The sequence below is a fragment of the Cavia porcellus genome, unplaced genomic scaffold (assembly GCF_034190915.1).
Source record: "Cavia porcellus strain 051 isolate PalLab524CR breed Dunkin Hartley unplaced genomic scaffold, mCavPor4.1 scaffold_25, whole genome shotgun sequence".
In the NCBI taxonomy this organism is placed as follows: Eukaryota; Metazoa; Chordata; class Mammalia; order Rodentia; family Caviidae; genus Cavia; species Cavia porcellus.
The window spans coordinates 21,921,355-21,936,474 of record NW_026947508.1 but is presented as its reverse complement, the minus strand read 5'-3'; the positions used below and the strand labels follow the sequence as shown (position 1 = coordinate 21,936,474).

The window sequence follows — 15,120 nt, the reverse complement described above, 5'->3', positions numbered from 1 at the left end:
AAGCAGGCAGTCGTGAGTTTGATCCCTGGTACCAATAAAAAGGAAAAAGACAAAAAAAAATCATAATAAATAATAAAATAAAATTGGCTGGGGAGACAGGCATCGTCTCAAACTCGCAAGGCTCCTCCTGCCTCAACCTCTCAGGGAGTGCTAGTTTCCCAGCACTCTGGGAAACTAAAAAAGGACCCTGGGCAACACAGCAAAACCATGTCTCAAAGTAAAAAGGCTGGAGATGTAGATCAGTGCAAACATCTAGGGCTCTAGGGTTCAATCCTCAAGACACACACTAAGGATTAGTTGACAATTGTCTACCATGAAATGAGGACATGGGTTCAAGCTGCAGAACTGAAAAAAAAATTTTTAATGTAAAAATGAAAGAGCCCATATGCCAAAACTTTCAAAAAGCATATACTCCTGGGCCGTTAAATACTGAGAACATATGAAAATAAATTTTTATATAAAAAGATGATCCCTGTTCTGCTATTCTAATTGGAAAAGGTTATAAAATATGAATGCTGACATTCAACAATCAGGGACTGGTAAATCAGACATCAAAAATGATGTCTCAAAGCAGGAGTGGTAGCTCACACCTGTAAACCCAGCACTCAGGAGGCTGAGGCAGGAAAACTGCTTTGAGTTTGAGGTCAGCCAGGGTTACACAGTGAATTCAAGGCCAGCCTGGACTACACAGGAGACTCCATCAAGAGAACAGAAGAGAAGAGTAAGAGGAAAAGGAAGCGGGAGGGGAGAGAAGAGGGAAAAAGAAAAGTTCACTAAAATGTGCTGAAAATCAAGCTACATAGATACAATGTTTGAAGGGTCTACAATATTAAATTAGACTGCATGAAAGAATAACCCAACAAGAAAACTGGACAAAAATGGTGCTGCCACTGCTACAAGGGTGTTCTGCAAAAATACAGACCCCATCATGAAACTTCAAAAGAGCTATGACATGACATCTTCAGAATGCTAAGGTGGCACTTTATGCCACTGAGCTAAACCCCCAGCTTCTCTACTTATTATTTGCTTACAATGCTGTAAACACAAAGACCACATGCAAACTCCCCACCTAAGCCAAAGCCTCAATGAGCTGTGTCCTGTTCTCATGAAGCTTACTGTTGGAAACCTAATAAAGGCATCAGAGTACTTTACAGTCAGTTACATAAGGTTGCTAAGGAAAGTCATACCCAACAGGAGTAAGGCAATACTGACTGAACTGGTAACCAACCTTAGAAACAATTATAAAGAGCTTCCTGAAACCTCAACAGCTCTTCTTACAGAAAATAAACTAAAAAACAATCTGACGGGGCTGGGGATTTAGCTCAGTGGCATACGCACCTACCTTGCAAGCAGTCGGTCGTGAGTTCAATCCCCAGTACCGATAAAAAGTTAAAAAGTTAAAAAAAAAGGGGGGGGGGGCTGGGGATTTAGCTTAGCGGCATAAGCGCCTGCCTTGCAAGCACGCAGTCGCGTGTTCGATCCCCAGTACCGATAAAAAAGAAAAAGACGGGAAAAAAAAAACCAATCTGACACAAGTATAAAAAATAACTACCAGGTAGTTTGTTCACTACCCTGAAAACAGGGTACCTATCAGAAGTTTATGGACCAGTTTCAGAAAAATACCCTGGTTGTTATTTTTAGCAGTGCTAGGTATCAAACCTTGCAGGGCTTGGCAAATGCTTGGCAAACACTAGCATTACAGTACATCCTCAGTCCTAACCATCAGTTGTAACAATGGCTTTAAACTGGTACAATTATTACACTCATACTATGAAAATATTAAAAGATTGGTCAATTCCAAGAAATGACTCTTACACTTACTTATAAAGTTCAACTATTATTTTTTATTTAAGTTTAATTATCATTCACTGAGTCACTCTGGTGAATTTAGTTCAAATATATCCTTGATAAGAGTCAACACAGTGGCACACACTGAGAGCTGAGTGAGGACTGCCTTAAATTTTGGACCATCCTAGGCTACAATGAGTCCAAGGCCAGCCTGAATTACATAACAAGACCTAGTCTTATTAAGGAGGGGAAAAAAAGTCAACATAGGAGCCAGGTGTGGTGGTGCACATTTGTAATCCCAGGGCTCTGGGAGGCTGATACAGGAGGATCACAAATTTAAGCAAAACCTAGGTAACTTGGAAGACTTAGTGAGAGTTTCACCTCAAAATTAAAGTACCAATTCTCCATAATGAATAATGTACTATAAACATGTACTAATACAGCTGGGCATAGTGATATATGCCTGTAATTTCAGCAACTGGGAGGCTGAATTGGTAGGATCAGCATGACTTTGAGGCCAGCGTGGGCTACACAGTGAGTTCAAGGACAGGCTGGATTAATTAATTTTTTTTACAGTATTAATAAAAGGGCTGGAGATTTAGCTGAGTGGCATAAGTACCTGCCTGGCAACCACGAGGTCATTGAGTTTGATCCCCAGTACCAAAAAATAAATAAATAATAAAGTAAAGAATAAAAATCAAGGGGCCAGGCATGGTGGCATTCTCCTGTAATCCCAGCACTCTAGAGGCTGAGGATCGTTGCAAATTCAAGACTAACCTAAACTACAAAGTAAGTCCAAGGCCAGCCTAAACTGTATAGTGAGACCCTGTCTCAAAAAGACTCAAAAAAGAATAGAAATCAAAATATGAAGAAAAAAGTAAGTGAAAAGAGAGATGCTGTTCAGTCTTCAGACCCTGGGCTCTAACTCCAGGACCACACCAAAAAAAAAATGTCTACAAGAGGACTAGAGATATACCTCAGTAGCACAGCATTTACCTAGCATAAGGTCATCAACTAGGTCACCAGTGCAGCTAGTCATTATAGGCCTGGGAATATAGTATTCACTACCCATGTGTCAGGCCATACATTTAATCCCAAGCACCACAAAAAATAAATGTCAAAATAATGTAACAATTTGTTACTTCATTTCTTACTGGTTTTGGTTTTTCTTACTTTATTTTAAAACACTTTCTCCACTGGGTTCTAACACAGAGAAGTTTATCTTAACATCTATACTGTGTATTCCTAAAAAATTTCATTTTTCCCTTCCTGGTTTTACAAAATTTTGCAAAAAAAAAGGAAAGCAGATTTGTAACAAGGCCAAGTTTTAAGTCCAGTTAAGCCAAGCAGAAGTTCCTTGCACATATTCATAAATCTGCTATACCACTACCTGACGCCTACGAAGACCAGTCTCCTTTCTTATTGTACTAGAGACAGCAGCCTGAGAAAAAGTATAAAAGTCCTTCAGAACTGGGCATGGTAGTGCACATCTGTAATTCCAGAATTCTGAGGGTTGAGGCAGAAGAATCTTGCTAGTTCCAGACCAGCGCTGGGGTGTGTGTGTGGGGGGAGGTGAATCCCTTTGTCCTTCAAGTAGAATCAGTAAGCACTATCATTTAATACAAGTTTATGGCAAATTCTAAATCAATCTAGTAAACTCTGGAGGAAAATAATTTAATGGACTATCAAAGCTGGGTGTGGTGACACACACCTATAATCCAAGCACTCTGGCAAGCTTGGAAGATTGCAAATTCACACCCAGCTTGGGCAATTTACCCAGACATTTTTAAAATTAAAAAAAAAAAAAAAAAAAAGACTGAGAATATAGCTCAATGAAGAGGGGCTACCAAAGAGAATACTTTTTCCTGTTAGTCAACTTTTCAATAATCTGGCACTCATCCCAATGCTTTTATCATCACTAACAAATTCTACCTTTACCTCTGTTTCTTACTCATCTGTATATACTTGAATGGAAGATGGCAACTATTCCTACTTTAAATAACTATGCACCTACAAGCATAATCTGCAAAATAGCCTTCCTCCTACTGCTCAAAGGAATTAAGTTTTCATAAAGGAATGATGAATGCCTCAGATCCCTAATCACAAGATCCTTTATGCATTCATGACAATTTAAGTAATATACTGTTACATAAACTTGGTAAGTACTTTATATTGGAAGCTAACCAGCTCCGGATTCTGTCAAACTGTTAACACACAGATCTTCAAAGAAAAATGTCCTTCTTGTCCATGATCATCAACAGAGCAAACACTTATAAACTCTTGGAAATAAATGCAACTATCTCATTCTGATCCATCTTCCAACACTATGTCTAAGATTCCAAATTGTTACAGAGTAATCAGTAAGTCTTTAGAATACATGTTAAAATCAACAGATCAGACTTTCCTGATGCTTTCCACATTTTATAAAATAAACAGTAGCCAGACATGGTGGCACATGCCACTAAACCCAGCATTTGGAATGCTAAGGCAGGATTGCCATGAGTCTGAGACCAGCAACATAGTGAGCTTTTGCCATTGGACTCTTGTCAACCCAAGTTCCTGCACTACATTAGCAAGACCCCTATCTCAAAAAGTCATACTAACAGTAAATCTTCTATGGCTCAGGATGTGGCTCAGTGGAAGGGACACTTGCCTAGCTTGTATGGGACCTCTGGGCTCGATTCTCAGCACCACGAAAAAAAAAGTGTATTAACCATGAAAAATAGAACAAGGCAGTTCTGCAAAACACTCAGCACTGCCTACTGCCCGATTTCAGGATTAACAGTATACCAATTTTTTTTGGGGGGGGGGGTCAACCATAAAATCCTACACTAAGTCTAAAATTTAATTCTAACAGAACTTTCATGTTTTTCTCTGCCATACTATAGCCTCAGTATTTTCCTACTTTAATTTCTATTACCTCAAGAATTCCCTCAGCATTGCTTTCATTCTCTTTTTCTTTTTTTTTTTCATTCTCTTTTTCAATCATGTAATCATGCAACCTCACTTTCTCTATTGTTCCTGCTTTAATCCCCGTATTTCTGTCCTCCACTACTGTTCTCACATTCCTTCAGGCTAGAATTTAAATATTAAGACCAATTACACGTCATCTATAAAACCTTAAACTGTTAAGTGACACTTACTTTACAGAGTCCTTATTAAATGTTCACTGTAATACTTCTAATCTAATTCTTATTCTGTAAGTTTTAAAGAATGGTAAGCTGGTTACCTTTTTAACACTTTCTTCTTCCTCTTGGCGTTTCTCATAGTGTGAGAAGTCATCGAAAATGGAAGTGGTGTGCTTGTAGCTGGCTATGATTTTCAACACCTGCTTAGCTTTTTCCAGAGGCACTTCCTGAGTGTCCCTCGAGTTGGTCACTGGTTTATTCTCGTTGTTCTCTAGACGAATGTGTCGCAGTTGGCTATTGGGAACGTCCTTCACAAAAATCCATCTGACATCAAAACGACCCTTCCATTTGTCCTGGGACCAAACACCTGCACATGTGTTGTAGTCCACAGCAGATTTCATTTCTGCAACGCCACAGAAGTGTCCACTGCCGTTGACACTGAAAAGTAAGTAAACGGGGCCTTTCCCATTCATGGAACGGTAAGCAGCATCCAGTCTCTTATTACCATGCTCTGTGCTGCACCAGATATTATACTTAATGGATCGGTGGATATCGTCCTCAGAGTAGCTCTTGATAATGAAAACCCGGCCATGTTTCAGATTCCAGTCAAAATCCTTGGGGTTGTAATTATTAATGGACCGTAGCTTCTCCAGCACTGGATGTGGTTCTGAAGGAGTAGATCCAGAACCAGCCTGGGACTGTCCTACTCCATTACCATCCACCCCATTATGACCGAACCCACTGCCACGGTTCCGAGGTGCTACCCAGCGGGTGGGCTGAGCTGCCTGTTGTTGAACTGAGAGTTGGGCAGGTTGTGGTGGAGGTGGAGGCAATGGCTGTGTCTGTTGTCCTACTGATGACTGAGCCACTGGTGGGCTATTGTTAGCCTGCTGACCTACAGGCTGGGGAGACCCTTGAGTTGGCTGACCTATATTCTGAACCAAAGCCTGTGAAGGGGCTTTTGCCATTGGACCCTTGTTATCCCAAGTTCCAATATCCATGTTATGCTTTATTGGGGGTGGTGGAAGACTTGAACCTGCAATGCCATTCTTTGTCTTCAGCTTGGGTTGCTGTTTTGCAGGCTTGCTAGCAATATCAGCCCAAGATGCTGGTTTTGGAGGCGCAATGGTAGCTGGAGGCAAGCTATTGGAAGCCACGATGTTACTAGTAATGGACCCACTACCAACAGCAGAACCCACAACTTTTGGAACACTGCTTGCAACTTCTGTGCTACCCAGCTTCAGTGCTGCCATCCCTTGGTCTATGGTATTCATGCCAGGAGCCTTATTGAGGGTCTCATTGGCAAAAGCTGACTGTCCATCAATCATGGCTCCACCTAAGGAGCTAGGTGCATAAGCATAATTGCTACTATATCCAGAGCTCTGTGTAGACTGTCCCTGAGAACTGTTATTTCCCCAGGCTGAGAAGTCAATCCCACTGGGAAAGAAATTAAAACCATGCTGACCAAGAAATGGAGTGCTACCTAGGGCTCCTGGTTGCCCAAACATTGCATCTGGTAGGAAGTGGGGCTCTCCGTTGCTCAGCTGTCCGTAAGAAGTTAGATATGGCATGGCTGTGTCACCCCCAGTAGACCAAGCAGCTTCACCCAAAGAATAGGAAAAGCCAATGGAGGGGCTGTAGTAACTGGGTAAGTATGAGTCTGACATGGCAGTATAAGCATTATTCTGTGAAAGGAAAAAAAAAAAAGACAAATGAATCACAACACAAGAATCACATCACATTTCTTCCCCATTAATCACACAATTCAACTATTTCAGTCATTACTCCAAAAAGGAAAGCACAATCAAATGATCATTCTAAACTGTTGCAGGGTAAGCCTGGGAACATAGATGTAAGTCCTGTATCAAAAGGGAAGGGGGAACTGGGCATGGTGGTGCACACCTGAAATGCCAGCACTTGGGAAGCTGAGGCAGAAGTATCACTCAGAGTTTCAGGCCAGCCTGAACTACATAGTAAGACTGTCTCAAAAAAAAAAAAAAAAAGAGTAAAGTGATGGTCACACTGAGGATAGATAATAGCACGGTGTGATGGCCCTGTGCTCAATCCTCAGTACTGGGGGGAGGGAATTCATTCTATAAATGTACTGGCATTTTGTATGTGTGTCTGTGCGTGTGATGTTGTTTTTTGAGCTATAAGAAATTTGGCATAGCCGGGCGTGGTGGCTCATGCCTGTAATCCCAGCAGTCGGGAGGATTGTTGCAAATTCAAGACTAGCCTGGACTACAAAGTAAGCTCAAGGCCAGCCTGAACTGCGTAGCGAGACCCAAAAAGACCAAAAAAAAAATTTTTTTTTTGCATAATGATCAAAATATTTAAAACTTTGTCTTTTTGAGACAGGGTCTCTTTATCAAGTCCAAGTTAGCCTTAAACTCACCATATAGCACACACTGGTCTCAAATTTGAGGCAATCTTCCTGCCTCAGCCTCCCATGTGCTGGGATTATAGGTGTGTGCACACCAAGCCTGGCCTCAAAATGTTTGAACATTTAAAATTAAGCTAACATATGCAGCAAATATGGCTCTTTAGTAGTATAATTTTTAAAAATGAAAACATTTTACCAAAGGTATTTTTTTTCTTCACCAACAGTATATCTTATTCCATATTAAATGTAGATATGATGTTTCAAGGTATGGTAATTTTGGAAGATCAGAAATGTGTTCCAAGAGTTTTCACACTGGATATGGTCAGGGTATATCCATTCCCAGCTCTAGAGAGGCTGACACAGGAGGACAGACAGTTTGAGGCCAGCCTGGTCTAGCCAAGTTCAAAGCTGGCCAGAATTCCATGGCAAGACTCAACTCCAAGTTTCCTACCAAAATCAGGTAATAGGTTAAAAAAAAAAAAGAAAGAAAGAAATTTCAAGAACTAGCCCTAGGGGGCTGGGGATTTAGCTCAGTGGCATAAGCGCCTGTCTTGCAAGCAGGCAGTCGTGAGTTCGATACCTGGTACGCATAAAAACGAAAAAAGACAAAAAAAAAAAAAAAAAAAAAAAAAGAACTAGCCCAAATATCTATAGCCATTCCTCAATCACAACAAAAAAATTCTATACATAGTTTACAATGCTAGTTTCTAGAAAAATCATACAAAAATGTCGCCAGATAACACAAATTATAACTTGAAAATGAAATGTTTGGTGGATTCCACATAATTTAAAATGAGGTTTTTCTTAAACTATAAAACTAATGACTATAAATTAAAATGCACCTAAGTTTTCCATTAGAAAAAATGAAGTATAGCAAGGCAGTGGCACATGCCTTATAATCTCAACACTCTGGGAGACTAAGGTGGGATCAAGACAGTTTGAGCCAACGCTGGTCAATCTAGTGACAGTGACACTTGATCTCAAAATAAAGATAGGGAAGAGGGATGAATGGAGGAAAAGGAAGGGAGGGAAAAAAGTGAGGGAAGGAGGGAAAACAGGTAGGCAATCTGCAATTTAAGTATTTAGAATTGTATAGCTCTGTTGGGGGCTGAGGATTTAGCTCAGCAGCATAAGCTCCTGCCTTGCAAGCAGGCAATTGTGAGTTTGATCCCTGGTACCAATAAAAAGGAAAAAAGACAAAGAAAAAAAAAAAAAAAACATATATACATATATATATATATATATATATATATATAGCTCTGTTGCACAAGCACCTGCCTGGCTGGCAAGTGTAAGATCCTGAATTTGATTCCTGATCCACTCCCCTAACCCCAAAAAACCTTACATAATTGGAACCAGTGGCATAATGCCTGCCTGACAAACATGACTTCATGAGTTTAATTCCTGATACCCAAAAAAAGTTAATAGACAGCTTTGACTTAGATAAACATAACTACCTTAGGCCCTACACTATTATCAAGGCTAACAGTAATTTTTAGTCACTAAATTTTTCAATTTAATAGGATTTCACAAACTGGATATACTTTTCTTTGCCAATTTTCCTTAAAAGCTAAATTTAAACCACATATGGTGGAACACATCTATATTCCCAGCTACTGGGTACACTGAGGCAGTTCACATTTAAGGCCAGCCTGGGCAGACTTGCAAGACCTTACCTTAAAATAAGGTAAAAAGGGCTAGGAATGAAGTTTAGCATTCCCTGGGTTCAAGCCCTAGTACTACAAAATAAAAATCTTTCTATACATACCCTTTCAAGTCTAAAAGTTCTCAAAATTTACCAGTGTTAAAGTTCATTATAGTCAAAAATTAAGCTTGAAATATTAGGGCAGTAAATAACTTGGTTTAAAGGTACACAAACTGCCAGGCACAATGGAATATGCTTATAACCCCAGCACTTGGAAGGCTGAGGCAGGAAGATCACTGAGAGTTAAGAGGCTAGCCTGGGTTCACAGTGAGTTCATATGGAGAACCTATCTCAAAAAAAAAGAAAATTTTCGTATGTGAGTCCCTGGGTTCACTCTCCAGCACTACACCAAAATAAATAAATAGTACTGTATGTGAATTACTCTTGATGACAAACTACAAAAAAAAAAAAAAAAAAAAAAAAAAAGCTTCTCAGGTTACCTTTCCTCATCCAAGATTTATATTTTCCTCCACATTTGTTTAAACAGTTAAGATTTGGCTTGAAAAAGAAAACCAAGTGCACTTAATATCTCAGATCATGCCAAGATAAAGCTGAATCCCCCACACAAGAACTGGCAAGTTCCCACAAGCCCTTGAGCTCAAAAATTTGAATTACACAATGTTTTACAAAAACTACTTAGAATTACATTTCTAAATGTTCACACTCTGTTATGATTATGTAAGCAAACTACTTCAATAGTAGGAATCCATTAATAGTTCATTTCTCTACTTCCTTCTCTACTTTTCCTGAATAACTGGTTGTCTTCTGTGAAACCATTTCCAATCACTTAAGTGTTTCTATATTTCCAATGCAGAAAACTTGACAGTGGGAATCTGAAAGTTTTACATAAAAAACAGGCCCAAATATGGATATACATTAATGTCAACTGTATTTCATATATCACATACTCAGAATTTATGCAAATGTTTCATGATCCTGATCTTTTAGAATATCCTAGAAGAGATACTGTCAATTCTCTGGACTTCTTCATTTTAATGACTTTTACTAGGTATAATTTTGTGACACTCTTTTGGGATGAGATAATACAGAAAAATTGATGACCTAAACAAGTTTCGATAGGTCATATGAAACAATATTCAAATCTACAATCAACTAACTTTAAAATTAAATGGCATTATATGACAATTTCTTCAGCCACCTTTTTCGGGGGGGGGTGGGGGGGTGGGTTTAATGCTGTGGTTGTAACCTGCAGACTCACCAACAGGTCCTCTACCACTAAGTTATCCCTAACCCTATCTCAATAATTCTTACCCCTATCTCAATAATGATTTTAAGTCTGTGCCAGACAGTATTTTTAACTATACTTCCAAGTCCCATAGTTCTTTTAGTGAGAAGCCAGAGGTATACAAAGTTGATTTCTATAGACACTAAACACAGCTCAACTCAAATTGGGATGTAATTTCAGGCACTCATTCGAGAAGCTCACGCAAGAGGATCAAGAGTTCGAGGCCAGCATGGACCACAAAGGAGTTCAAGGTCAGACTGAACTACATAACAGGACCCTGACTCAAAAAAGGAAAAAAAAAAACTAAATTCCTCTAAAAACAGCTCAGCTCCAATAGCAAATACTCAACTCCAAAATAATTCTGATAAACTAACAGCCCATTAACTAGTGACCAAATAGAAGAACAGCTAGTTTTGTAGCACTGAACGAAGTTCACATGGTTTTATATCAAAATATTTCTCACTGCACTAACATAGTTTTCGTAAGTTTTCTGAGGCAGAAATTCCAGAATATTTAATTCTGGAAAGTATTCTTAAATTGTGTATTGCAATACTCTTGGTAAAGGAAGAACAATTATACTGGTATTACTATTGGTATACAGTAAAATGTTATCAAGTAGTCCTGTTTCAGAGTAAACAATTTCCTGACAACAGAGACCTGGTAATCTTAACAGCCTGTTAACACTTGTAATAATTGTTTTAAAACACATTAAGAAGTACTAAGAAAGTGACCCACCAAAAAAACCGAGATTTACAGAAAGGGCAGACAAAGACTAATACTATACTTCATTCTTTGATCAGACATGTAAATGGCCAGCTACTCACGGGTCTTGCCTGTGGACTCAAGTAAGGTTCAAAATCATCATCATTTAATCCATCCTTTTGATGTACGGATCCATTTTGTACTGAAGAAAAAAATTCAAATTAGCAGGATACCAATCCTAAATTCAGACAAATATATCCTAACCGGAGAAAAACCTTACTAGTTTAAACAGCAAGTTAAGTATGAACTTCAAAAGGCTAAAGATGAAAGTGAAGGCTGGACCAACATTCATCAGTGAAAATATTTCCCTCCACCCAGACCAAGACGATTTAAAAAGGTCATTTTATTGGCTCCTCTAGATAGCAATTCCCTCCCGCTTCCCCTCCCCCATCGCATGTGAGTTACTTCCAGAAAGTGATCCACGAGGATGAAAAACAAAGGCCTTCTAAGACCTACAGGAAACTAAGGACCTGGGGCATTTCAAAACTGAATCCACCCCCACCCTTAATGAATTAGCCCTTGTTAGCTAAAAAGCTGTTCGCCAGCTGCAAGAACACACCGAAAGGGTCAAACCCTCAAAGCGGGAGGCACCTGCGAGTGGAGCGGCTCCCGAAAGGTCCCCTCCCCGGGCGCTCCCCGCAGACCCCACCCTCGTCCCCTCCCGGAGGGCCCGGGGCCACCGGCGGAGTGGGGCTTACCTTTGTTCCCTTGACCTTTAGGTCTCTGCGGGCCAAGGCAATGTCGCCGAGCAGCAAGTTGTCCGGGAAGAAACGGAAAAGGGAAAAGACAAATGAAAGTAGGGCCCGAAAAGGAAATAAAGGACCAGGCCTAAGGGGTGGCGTCAGGAATGGTGGTGGTGAGGGGGAGGCTGGAAACGGGAGGCGGGGGAAAGCGATAGGCCGGCAGGCCCGGGAAAAAAAGCAGGGGACGCGCCAGCGGCGACGAGGGAGCCGGGCTTCAAGGAAGGGGAAGGAAACGAGGAAGAAAACCAGGCCCGCGGAGGGGAGGGAGCGCGGCGAGGCTGGTGGGCTCCGGAGCCCGGGAGGAGCGGGCCGGGTTGGAGGTGGGGTGCGGCTAGCCGGAGAAGCCCGAAACCCGGCCCGAGGGAGGCGCTGCCGCGGCCCGGCCCGGCCCGACCTGGGGCGGCGGGCCCAGGCCTAGTCGGGCTCCTCTCGCCTCACACAATGGCCGAGGCATGCGGGTTGGGCCTGTACCTGCTCCAAGAGGCTGCTGGCCGACATGGCTCTCGGATCCTGACGGGTAGCGGCGACGGCAGACTCTCCTCAGGGCGGCGGCGGCGGCGGCGAATGAGCCCTGGTGGTGGGAGCGAGCGGCGCGGTGGCGGCTTTTGTCCCTGACACTCGGAGCCTCGGCGGACGCAGCGGAGACACAGCGCGCGGCTCGGGCTCCGGCTCCGACTCGGCGACGCTCTAGCCCGACAGCTCAACGCCCGTCTCTATGCTTTTACGCGCGCGCCCGCCCCTCGCAGCCGAAATAAGGGCGCCGAGCGGCGAAGGCGGACCGCGCGCGCAGCGCGAGCGCTGACTCTCACATTCAGTCACCCACGCGGAAGGGGCTCGGCGCGAAGCACCGCGGGAAGGCGGAGGCGGTGCCGCAGCGCCCTCTAGTGGATTGGAGGAGCGGAAGCGGCGCGCGCGCGCTCAGCCTTCCCGCCCCCACCGCCTCGCGACTGGGGCCTAGGACGGTGCGGGCGGCCGGGGTCTTAGCTGGAGATTTTGACTAACACCTAGAGAGAAAAGATTGAGCCTGAGGAAATCCACAGATTCCTGTTTCTCAGCAAGACAGCTGCCTCGGCAGCCCGAGAGACCTTAAAATAAGCCGCCTCCTCAGCTGCCAATGACACCCCCACCCCCATTCGGAAGCGAACCCGAACAGAGATCCCAGAACCTCCAAGGAAACGAAAACGTTGGGAGCCCTGCCCACGAGCGTGGTCATTCTCTTCTGCGAGAGGACCGCAGAGTGCCCAGCGAGCAATACAGCCACTGCAAAAACAACAAAATACCACGGCCCCTCCGCGAAAGAAAGTCACACCTTAGCTTTGGATGGAGAACCTATAGTCTTTTTTTTTTTTAAGGAAGCCGCTGACCCCAAAGTAATTTATTAAATTCTGGGTTTTGTCTCCAAGAAAAAGATACTTCACTCATCACAAATTTTTATATATACTGTACTTCCAAGTTTAGTAGACCTATAAATCTGTGGATCTCGGGAGGGAATGTTCTTGAACTAGAAGAGGATGAAAATTAATGCTGTTTGGGATACCTGCTGTGGGTCAGCCTTTGTCCTTAAGTGCTTCAAAACAAATGAAAGGCTTTCAACTGCTGCAGAATAGCTATCAGTCTCCATTTCACAATGGGGGAAACAGAAAGGTTAAGTAATCTGCCCACGGTTACAAAGCTATTAAATAGATGCATCTGACCCTACAGCTGGCTACTCATCCCCATAAGTGTATTTGTGTATTCAGGAATCAGTCTAAAGGAGATGCATGAGATACGCAAAAACTTTTTTCTTTTTTCTTGTACCGGGAATCAAACTCAGGACCTCGTGCTTGCCAGGCAGGCACTGTGCCACTAAGCTGTATGCCCGGCTGGTAAAAACACTTTTTGTTTTGTTTTTTTGTGTTTTTCGTTTTTAGCAGTACCAGGGATCGAACTCACGACTGCCTACTTGCAAGGCAGGTGCTTATGCCGCTGAGCTAAATCCCCAGCCCTGGTAAAAACATTTTTAATCAGAGAAGGTCGTTTGACTCTAGGAAAGCTATCTTCTGGTAACTTTTGTTATTGCAAATATTAGTAATGTACTATTCATTGTTTCACAGGATATGGGAGCTCTGGTGAACTCCGAAGTAAAATAAATAGCGTCTTAAGTTTTACATCATAATTTTGCTCAAATTGTTCAAAGCACGTTTTTTCTGCCCATGATCACATTGATAGATAAATGAACAAGGTTAAGTACCAGAGATGAAAGATTTCTGGTGGAGATGTTAAAATGTCAAGTGTCAGAGTGTAGATCCCACTAATAGAGTGAAAGAAACCTGGTAATACTTTTTATTAATTAATCACCCAGTTAACTCCATGGCCCATATTTATATATAAACTGTGTAAGCAGTTGTCTACACTTACTGTAGGAGGCAACATGATATTGTAAACAGAGAATTAGACAAAGAATCATCCTAGGAGGGGAGAGCCTAACTACTGGCTTCCCCACTTCCCCACCAGAGATGGGGAAAATTAAATACACAGAATAATACCTACCATACAGGATTGAGAGTTTTTGTTTGTTTGTTTGTTGTTCTTTTGGAGAGACGTCTGACTATGCAGTTCAGGCTGGCCTTGAGCTCACTTTGTAGCCCAAGGTCTCGAACTCGCAACAATCCTCTTGCCTCAGCCTCCTGAGTGCTGGAATTACAGGTGTAAGCCACCACACCCGGCTCTGTTTTTTGTTTTTTGTACCTGGGATCAAAGTCAGGACCATGTGCTCGCCAGGCAGGCACTTATGCTGCTGAGCTAAATCCCCGGCAGCTAACATACAGGTTTTGTTGCAAAATTAAAAAAACAAACAGACATTAGACTATGTCTGGCACATTGTAGGTTTTATTCCTGTGATCTCGTTAAGGGATATAAGTAAAAATTCTTCCCTTCCAATAATCTCATGGTGCAAGAAATTTTGATTAGTTCCCCTAGGATTACCTTCTTTTCTCCAGGAGTTCCTAGTTAAAGGCATTTATCCTGGGGCAGGGTAATCTCTAAAGGTCGATTAGTTTACCAGATTGACTTTAATAGGCTCCTGAAAAAAACAGTATACACAGATGTGTATTTAAACACTGGGAAAAGGAAAAGGAAGTCTGGACTGTGTGATATCATTTTATGGCTTGGCAAAAAGAATACTGGAAATGAATTCATATTCTTCTTTTAGCTCTGCCACTGGATGGTTTCAGCTTCTCCATTAACAAGTATTGAGTGCCAGGCAATGTGTAGAGTAGTTCAGTTTATGCCAGGCATAGTAGCACACACCTATGATACCAGCGCTTGGGAGGCGGAGGCAGGAGAATCATTTCCAAGTTTAAGACCTGGGCTACAAAGTGAGTTTA

The 15,120-nt window shown here is 42.1% G+C and overlaps 1 protein-coding gene across 1 annotated transcript in view; it reads right to left on the bottom strand.

Moving 5' to 3' along the window:
* The window catches only part of Ythdf2 (YTH N6-methyladenosine RNA binding protein F2), a 33,767-nt gene extending 21,216 nt beyond the window's left edge, over positions 1-12,551 (bottom strand). The window contains exons 1-4 of the mRNA XM_013154154.3: positions 12,227-12,551; positions 11,711-11,735; positions 11,075-11,154; positions 5,018-6,601 (exon numbers count right to left, since the gene is read on the bottom strand). Coding sequence (XP_013009608.2) covers positions 5,018-6,601; positions 11,075-11,154; positions 11,711-11,735; positions 12,227-12,253 — 1,716 coding nt within the window. The 5' untranslated portion in view covers positions 12,254-12,551. The remainder of the gene's footprint in view (positions 1-5,017; positions 6,602-11,074; positions 11,155-11,710; positions 11,736-12,226) is intronic.
* Positions 12,552-15,120: the final 2,569 nt, after the last annotated feature.